The sequence below is a fragment of the Diprion similis genome, chromosome 6 (assembly GCF_021155765.1).
Source record: "Diprion similis isolate iyDipSimi1 chromosome 6, iyDipSimi1.1, whole genome shotgun sequence".
NCBI lineage: Eukaryota > Metazoa > Arthropoda > Insecta > Hymenoptera > Diprionidae > Diprion > Diprion similis.
Genome location: NC_060110.1, coordinates 14,135,173 through 14,144,964, shown reverse-complemented (window position 1 = coordinate 14,144,964; position 9,792 = coordinate 14,135,173). Strand labels below are relative to the sequence as shown.

The window sequence follows — 9,792 nt, the reverse complement described above, 5'->3', positions numbered from 1 at the left end:
TTGTCATTCAGGCCTGAAAATGGTTGGTGGGTGCCCGCGACCGAAAAGTCGTATAATAAACAATTATTCAAAAAATGACCTATCTCGAGGAATTTTGACATCATGGTATAAAGCTTCAAAGATTTATAAGATAAAACACAAAAATGCACAACATTCGTAAAAATACTGATAATGATAATCTTGAAACAAATATCTGATCGATCAGACCACATTTAAGTAAATTGAACCGCTGGATTGTAAAACAACACATAAAGCTCGGCGAACGGTTCGAGATGGCCGCCTGATACCATGTAAAATAATCAACCGAAACATACTCCGCTTATCGGAAATTTCAAGGCGCATCATTTGTTCTTCCTTTCAACAAAATCTCGACTTGCATCATCTCAGAAAATTGACAACAAAAAAAAAAACACACACACACACACACGGTTTGGGAAAAAATATTTCCTCAAGTGTTTCCATTTCACCTCGTTCCGAAATGTGAAGTTATGAATAGCCTTACCTCAAAATTGTTTTAGCTACTTTAAAGATGATCCTTGATTCTAAGTTATTATTTATATTAAATTTACAAGATTTCGTTAAAAGAAAAAAGCAAAAAACACTGCAAATTACAGGTGATGTTATACAAGTTTTGGCACTTGTCTTATTTTACGAAACTAATTAACGGATTGTGACACAGTACGACTACGAATTCGTTAATTTACGAAGCTGGTTATAGATGATTCCACTGGTTCTGACGATAGTATATCGATGCTCGAAAGTTGAGATAATGTCGTTGAAAATACTCGTAGACGAGGGTAATGAAGTTGACACTGTTTACATGTTATACGACGATAAGAATTAAGTTAGGAAATTGAGCAAGAAAGGTGAATCATCGCCTCGGCAGAAGCTCAAGTGAAAAGACCGGAGAAATTTTGTTTTCCTAAAATCCCAGTTTTGTCGATTCATTTTAGAAACGACCAAGTTTTCGGAGAAGACAAAACATGATGCACCATGAAATTACCGTTGAGAAGGTACGTTGAAAAATGATGTTTGGTTGAATGTTGTACGAGGTGTCAAGGGTAGAGTTTGAACGGCTGGCAGAATTTTATTTATCGTTCTACGATCCAACGGCTCAATTTATAATTGCGCTTTAATATTACATTTTATAATATCAGAATGGTATTTTATTATTCATCGGCAAACTAATAGATACTGACTAGGCCTTAATGAGTTTGCTTAGAACACAAATTTTGGCATTTCATTCTCTTACGCCTTAACACCCCAGAATTACGCTAATCAAACGCTGCATCCATACCGTGGAGAGACACTTTTCTTGTGAACAAGAAACGGTTAATCATAAATATGCGAAGAGGATTTCTTGACAAAATCTTTACTTCCTATGATTCTTAATCTTTGAATCAGAAAATTCTATCATATTTTTTTACTATCCCATCTAGGATCAAGAAAAACTATTTTCCCCGTCGATGTGGAACAAAAGAACAAGTCCGGACAAAGTGGTGACAAACTTTTTGAAGTTTGGCGAGGAAGGTTAGTACGTACGTGGAGATAAATACCAGGTACCACGCATTAAAAATTGTAGGAAAGGTTTCGACATTCTTCAGTATCTAGTAAAAGTATTTAATTTCGACTTGTTTTTGATAATTTCGCAGTTACCATTCGCGCCCGGAAAAATACCAAGTGTAAACTCGACATCCCTTATGGACCTTCGGAAAAAACTAAGTATGACATCTACGGCATTGATCTACCAAATGGTGAGCATAAATAACACGAGAATATTGTTATACCGTTAATACGTGTTTTCGTATGAAATATGTAATCAACTTTCTTAATGTCGCTAACTACACTAATTCATCATCTTTTAGATGCTCCGATATTTGTATTCATACACGGTGGATACTGGCAAGAAACGAGTAAAAATGTTATCGCATATCCTGTCGAAAGCTGTGTATCAGAAGGCATAAAGGTCATTTGCGTTGGCTATGACTTATGCCCCAACGGTAGGTGTCATGTGAATAATTGAACCAGAAATTTAAATAGGCTACAACTGAACCATGTGCAATATTCTCGACTAACGGTCTTGTGTATCTTACAGTCCAACTACGTGATATCGTACATCAAATTAAGTCCGCTACACATCAAATTCTTCATAGTGCAGCCAAATTTGGATCTCGGTAAGGTCAAGCTATTCTATTTTTTCCGATACTTGCTACGAGTCTCTTGACATACACCCACAACGAAACCCATATTTCATATCATGGCTAACAGTTTTTCAACGTTTCTCTATCAATCATACGAATTGCTCAATAGGGGCGTTTGGGTGGGTGGTCACAGTGCTGGAGCACATTTGTCGGCTAGTGTACTGGATCCAAAATGGCTTGTGGATGAACCAAACGGTACATTACTCAAAGGACTTGTGCTTCTCAGCGGTATTTACTACCTGGAACCATTACTTACAACTTCGTACAACGATAAATTAAAACTTGACAGGTACGGCGTGTATTACAATTAGTTAAACTTCAAGCAATCCAAATTGCAAAAAGCGAATGCAGACAATAGCCATGAACAGCAGCACGAAGTGTGGATGGTACTTTGTTGCGCTATTTTTTTTTTTTTTTTTTTTTTCATCAAAAATCAGTTCAAGTTAAGGTACACATAATCAAGAGAATCCGGTTAGCGAAAAGTTTGCATCGTTGTTCTCCCGAAATAAAGGACTACGGCTCAAAATTATACGTATAAGTGCACCTGGGCTCGTCATAAGTTGCCATTACAAGTAGCATTCAACTTTAGGTCTTTTCTTTTTACAAGTAACCTTTTCAAAAAGTGCACGCTCTGTAATTTGTTAGGTGTGTAGAATGGAATTTTGAAAGCGTCCAAAGTTGATTTAGTTACTGATTTTGAGCAGATTTATGATGTTCGGAATTATACATCGTTCATACATACATCAATGTATTTTATTGAATATATTGTTTGTACTAAATTAATTGTTTACACTAAATTAACACTACCAACTCTGCACTATGTCCGGCAATGTATTGAGAACGAATTGATATGTCGATTCTTGTCAATTCCAGCAACGAAGCAAGATTAATGAGTGCTCTGAGTGTACTGCACGCTCCTGTTCCGAACTTGAAAGCTCTGGTTGTGGTTGGAGAATGTGATTCTCCTGCATACATAGAACAAGCCCGCCAATTGACCATGGTGCGAAAGATTAATAAACTTGATAACTGTCAATATGTAGATAAACGGATTGAAGAGAATTGAAACCTGAATTGCTATTTCAATTTCTCAAAAACACGATCTTGATAAACTGTAATTTATTTTCGAATACGATATCAAGATTAATTTATTTTACAGCAACTCTGTAGCTATATGGACAATGTGGAATATGTATCACTTCGAGATGGTATCGATCACTACAGCATGTTGGAAAATTTGGCAATTAGCGATTTTCCACTCACCAGACGAATAGTAAAACTTATAAAAGGTAATTTCGATTAAAGTTCGTGCGCGGGTTAAATGACTCCCAGCATTTAGGAGCTTAGAAAAAAGGTATCTGCTACTGGATTTATAAAAAAGCAATGGTTTAATTTTCAACGAATACAAGAAAATAATATATGTAACACTTACGATAAATAACACAATAGATAATTAATTTATCAGCCGAAGTTATTATTAATCTACATTATACTTTATTATTCACCAACTTAGCTATGTATAACTTTGACGATGAATTTAATAATAAATATACGTTTTTCATACCATAGGCGTGCAATAGAAAAATGGTTATTAGTATCTACTCCACCACATACGTGGAAACTTTATCGTCGGATGCATCGTATACTTTGTTTGCCTTATCCAGAGATTTCCGTGGAACATTGATATGAAAAATCTTTTTAACACTTTTGGAAACATGGACTTTTAATTTTGGGTCAATAGCGGGTAAATTCCCGCTAACTCTTTGAGGTGGATCAAGTGGTACTTGATTTTGCGTAACAGGCCTTGGAAGAACAATATTTTGAACTTTGGTTGTAGGGAGACGTTTAACCACCTGATAAACTGTCTTTTTTCCACGTTGATCTAAAATGGGCAGATGGCAAATAGTTCTTTTGTGAATCTGATTGTCTATGGTTTTTGGAGCTATAATTTTGTATTGTCTTGGCGGTGTGACTACGGTTGTTGTTTGATTGCTGAAATTAGAGGGTTTGGTTGGCCTGTTGACGGTTATCGTTTTTACTATCTGATTCTCATTGGATTTTTCAGAAGTTGGCCCTTTCTTGGAACCAATGCTAATTACCCCAACATTACTGCAATGTGCAATTATTGTCCCTTTTTTGTCGGTGTTAGTTTGTTGCGAAACTCCGGATGCAATGTTTGGTTTTAACTGTACCTGCTTCTTGAAATTTACAAATGTAAAGTTATTCGTCACATTGTTAACACTGATATTTGGACTATTTCTACTCGCAATGGTAGGTATCATGACAGTCGTTTTTTTACTCTGCAAATCTTTGAGGACATCAGCATTCACCTGTACAGTCTTTCCTACGGGAGTTGAGTTGATCCGTTTTATAATTTCACGTTGTCCACATTGAGCCAGCAAAATTTTATCATTTTTTTCTTCCTTCATATCCGTGTCTGCTGCTTCTTTCATCTTCGTATTTCCGGCTGAGTTTTTCGTTTCAGTTTGAAAATCTGACCAAAAAGCAGACGGCTTGGCGAATGACCGTGGCCTCAAAATTGGTTTCTTCTCTTCCTCCGCACAGATTGATTTGACAGCTGGGGCCATGGCAGGGGCATCGGTTACTGTAACACAAGTAACGAGATCAGCAAGCCACTACTCGGAGTCATCCGCCTGATGCTGCTTCAACTGTGTTATATTTGAGTCTCTGCCTCAGGAGGCATCGCTTGCGCGGATTCTGAAAGTGGTTAAAACGTTCCTGATAAAGAAAAGGGACTAATCAGTAAATTGGCTGTCACACGATAGCCACGATTAATTAAAATACCAAATTAAAAAAAAAAATACCAAATGAGTCTGTACGTCCATGCACAAAACGAAGGCTGTCCTGATATATTTAATCGACTTCATTCTCTGGGAAAATGGTAATTCTTTACTTTATGCAGAATCATCATAAAGTAGAAGTAATAGCAACAAATAAAAATATCAATTTTTTTTTTTTTTTTTTTAAAACAACTTTCACTGGCTGAATGAGCCACAAATACTACCGTTGAATGCACCCACTAGTGGTGACACTTTAATTTTTTGATTTTATAAATACGTTTGTGGTAAATGAAATAGTAATATTTTTGTTAGACGACTTGGAGGTGCCCCCTAGGAATGCGTGTGAGGTAGCCACACCAATGATATATAGAGAGAAAAATGCTTATTTTAGAAGAATTTAATTTCCAAAAAATTGCCGAAATTCGTAGATATTCTATTGATGTATTGATCAACCATTAACTAACTAAATTACAAAGATATCACTGCCGCTAAGAAAGAAATATATATGAAAGTGGTGGTTCTCTAAGGCAGTTCGAACTAAGTGCAACGCAAACAGCAAGTTAAAGATGTTAGACTTTGAATTGGGTTGTATTTTATAGAAGTTACTTTGGCTTGACAGAAAAATCGCTTTGTTATCATTGCATTCTTTTTATTGAAATATAAACCTTGTTTACATTCATATAAAAAAACAATCATCCTATTTAAATTGGAATAAAGTGCCATGAACTGTATGTAAAAATTTCGAGATGGAAGTGTGTGTTGAAAAAAAATAATGCGTTACGTTATTACGGAGTTTGATAACGAACCTTCCACTTCGTCAGAAGGAGTTGGAGATGAACTCCCAGCAGCTGATCCCAAATCGTTTGTTGTCACCGCTGATAGTAAATTTATGCTGCAAAGTACAGGTGCAGTTGTTTTCTTATAACTATCAGGTGGCGAGGCAATTTTCCTGACAATTTCAGATCCTTTAGTTCCACTTATCTCATCAGTCTGTGTTTGATTGACATTTGGACCATTAACTGCAGTTGGAGACAACAAAGTTTCTGATGGATTTGTCACGTTTGTGCCTTTTTTATCAGCAACACCAACATTTCTTACACTTGTTTCTGTTACAGATTCATTCGTACCCGAATTTCCGTGTGTTTCTCCATTTTTCGAAAGTGAAAGTGAACTTCTTCGGCATCCTTTACTTTTTTCTATAGAACTGTTAATCTCTTTCTCTGTATTCGCAAGCCTGTTTGTTTCAATGTCATTATCTGTTGGACTAGAATCTTTTTGCGTTCGTATGCTTACTTTATCACCGACAGTTTCATTAACATCACTACCCATTTCTATATCGAGTGGATTGTGCTCGCTTGCATCAGATTCATCACTTTCGTTGTCATCTGATGATTCGTTATTCGTATCTGATTCTTCTGCTTTTTCTGATTCCGATATATTGTCAGTGGTTTTAGATTCATCTTGTTTTTTCACGAATTCGGCAAATACTTTCTCCAACCTTTCTTTACCAATTTCTTTATTTTTACGTAATTTTTCCGCCAAGCTTACATCTTCTAATGCCGGGTCAGAGTCATTGTCAAGGTACAATGAGAAAGTATCGTAATAGTCAGATTGCCTACAGCGTTGTAAGTATGCTCCCAAATCCAGAAATGCTTGCTTTGCTAGAAAATCAGAAAAAAATGATTTGTAGTCAGTAGTCACAAAAAATTGTAATAATTGGATGAACAAGTACAATCTACGAAATTTCTGGAATAATCCAAATGCAAATCATGCTGAAGAAGACTTCATGGTAAAATTAATACACTGGAACTGAACTTGGTAAAGTCAAATTTGACTACAGTGCACATTGATTATATTGATCATTCTTACCTATTGTTTCTTGTTTTGCCTTAGTCAATTCAAGATTTTGGTCCATATTACATCTTTTTATACAATTCAGAATATCCACATAATCTGGAAAAATTACAGTATTGGTGGAACGAGTCTTGCCACCCTTTTTCTTGCTATAAGAGGATGTTTCCCTAAATTTTGTCATTTTTATATTGACAAAATTTGAAATTGCTTGATTTAATATCGGCAGAGGTGTTACAGAATGATGTTTAGGCCTCAAATAGTCACGACCTGCATCTGAACTTTCTCCTGTAATTTCACAATATTTGTTGTAAAGTTCAACCATTCTCTGCTTATATTTTTCTGCCAATATATAATGGCTATCATTTTCATCTTCAAAGTTAACATCAGCCGTTTCACATTTTTTTATATAACGTTCGCAGCGTCTCATAGCTTTTTCCAGTGCTCTCAATTTTTCCCTATCTTTAACATCTTTTTCGTCTGATTCTTCACTGTGAAGGGTATAAGCGGCCACCGATCTATTTCGAATTTGTCGAGCCTTCATTTCATCATTGACCTCACCTATATGCACAAAGTACTTTGCCGGTTCTTTTAAAATTAACTTTTCTTTCGTCCGAATCAATTTTATGAAACTTTCAGACTTTGCATAATGTGGCTCTAAATTATCAAAATGTTTTTGAAGTTTTGCTATGATTTTAACCATATCAATGCTACAGTCTTTACTCTTGCAAGCATTCAAAAATGCCTGAAACAATTCTTTACTGAGTGTCAAATTGGGATCGGAAAGTTCAGAAACTTTGATTTTATTCCTAACCACCAATTGCGGCTCAAGGTTTTGCCTCGATGATGATGCTCCCTCATTAACCTTAAATGAATGAGTACTCTGTCGGTCATCTTGTGAGTTTGATGTATCTCCAACATCTGAATCGGTTACATTTTGGTCTGTTTTTGAGCCTAAATTAACAACATTGTTACACCTCTGCGCAGAATGAGATTCCATAGGTATAGTTGCCGGTTTTGGTGAACAGATTTCTGGCTTTATTTTTCGTTTCTGATCCACAATCACTTGACATTTGTCCGTCAGGGTTTCCGGATTAGTAACCAGCTTTCTAACTCCATTTGTAGGATTTTGGTCATATGAAGATAATTTTATTTTTTTCATATGTGTTGGAATTGAATCATCATGTATTCGTTTCCTAGCTGAAACTGCATTATACACAATCTCCAATTCTTCCTCGTTCTTGTAAGCAAGAGTTTTTGTTGGTAGTCTACTTTTCGAAAGTAAAGACAACGTTGCTTCCATGCCCCCATTCTGTAAAAATTAAACATAAAATGTGTGCTTAGAATCAGTAAGTAAAATCAATTGGTTATTTCATATATGATAATATTTCGTAAAGAATGCATTTCATTGAATGATTTACTCATGTGTTATTATTTCCAAACTATGTTGGGCTTTATTCTGAGCCTCTTATTTCTGTTTCATAACACTATGCAGGTTATTATCAAATAATCTTTAAAGACTAATTGTATCACAACGCAACTGAACACGAAGTACACCAATTGGTTGTATTGACTCGATCCTGTATTCAAGGTCTAAGGCTATAGATTTCTTAAACGATACGTAGCTAAGCGGTAGTCACAATAAAAGTATTCAAATTATCACAACTTGTCCACATCGATATTATGATATTTTTGTACAATGGCACATTTCACTTCATTAGTAAAATTGACTAAAGGTATGTGAAGACAGCTAATTCTCATTGGTATACTATACAGTTCCCATTGCGTTATGATGTAATTGGACACGGGGAGACTTGCAATTTTTCTTAATTACAGACCGTCTTTGCAACACGATTTCATTAAACAAGTCGAAAAGTTTAGCAGACCAAAATTATCTGACCATCTCTGTGTAACTTCAATTATTACCAAAAATAAGTAAAGCTGCAACGTGGAATAATCGACCACGTTTAAATGATATCATTGCAATCTTTAGCGATATTTAATACTAAAAAAGACTTATATGCAAGAAAATTTATGCTATTTCACATTTACCAGTTATTTTTTAATAGTTAATTGATGAAGTATTGTCTTGTTGATTTACAAGAATGACATAACCCAACTGATAGCATGTAGCTTTCACGTTGCATAATTTTAACTTCAACAATTCAATAGGTACCTAACTAATAAATGTAAAAACAGAGAGAAGTTAAATATACATACGATGCAAATTTATAGATCATTTCTTCAGTAAACTTTAGAAGTGGCACGTTATGCAGATAGTTAATTAAATACTGCGTCTGGCTAGTGGTAACGTCGAATTCGAGTGATGACGTTGTTAGTATTGGTTTTGCATAACTGACATTAGTATAGAAAATTAGCGAAAGAGCTACGATCCGACAATGAGCATAGGCATGACGTGTAGTATACCTTTGGGGCGGACGGTGATTTCTCGTCGTCTGAAGAGAGGTCTATTACTTCCATTGCCTCCATTTCATACGTGCTGCTTGACCCGTTGAACGCACGTTGTTCTCGTATTTATTGAAAAAAATTAATTGCGACTATCGACGCGGAAGAAAAGACATTTAAAACCATTCAAAACAAGCTTTTTGTTCGCGTTTAGTCGAGACAACGATGGTAGTACCAAGTAGCAGAATTGCCAAAACTGAAAATAAAAACTTATGTTCATGAACGTAGCCAGAAAGAGTGAGAAATTTGCTGTTATAGTACTCTATTTAGTACTTGGTACACATTGAAGTGATTTCCCAGTTTTAACCAATCCCTTTTCACATTACCTAGGGTCAACGTACAGGCCCTGTGGTGGTAACACTGGAGGTGATCATCGAAAGCCAAGTATCGATATTGATATCGAACGATATATCGAAGCCTCGATATCGATCTTATGCGATTATCGACAAGAGTATATCGATAATTGAAGTTGGTCG

General features: G+C 35.6%; 2 protein-coding genes across 3 annotated transcripts; one reads left to right on the top strand and one right to left on the bottom strand.

Moving 5' to 3' along the window:
* The first annotated feature begins 1,423 nt into the window (after positions 1–1,423).
* On the top strand, positions 1,424–3,591 carry LOC124406703 (kynurenine formamidase). The gene is made up of 7 exons (XM_046882230.1): positions 1,424–1,530; positions 1,653–1,754; positions 1,866–2,000; positions 2,096–2,174; positions 2,311–2,490; positions 3,075–3,201; positions 3,358–3,591. The coding sequence occupies exons 1-7, from the start codon at positions 1,467–1,469 to the stop codon at positions 3,499–3,501; spliced, it is 831 nt and encodes a 276-aa protein (XP_046738186.1). The 5' UTR covers positions 1,424–1,466; the 3' UTR covers positions 3,502–3,591.
* A 167-nt stretch (positions 3,592–3,758) lies between these two features.
* Positions 3,759–9,505, bottom strand: LOC124406931. Of its 2 annotated transcripts, XM_046882618.1 has the most exons (5): positions 9,278–9,396; positions 9,071–9,205; positions 6,869–8,162; positions 5,806–6,660; positions 3,759–4,803 (listed from the first exon to the last, which is right to left on the bottom strand). In XM_046882618.1, exons 3-5 carry the CDS (start codon positions 8,151–8,153, stop codon positions 3,797–3,799), a joined length of 3,147 nt encoding a protein of 1,048 aa, XP_046738574.1. In that variant the 5' UTR covers positions 8,154–8,162; positions 9,071–9,205; positions 9,278–9,396; the 3' UTR covers positions 3,759–3,796. The 2 variants fall into 2 exon arrangements, with proteins under 2 accessions (XP_046738574.1, XP_046738573.1); XM_046882617.1 differs by lacking the exon at positions 9,071–9,205 and having other exon boundaries at positions 9,278–9,505.
* Between the last annotated feature and the right edge of the window lie 287 nt (positions 9,506–9,792).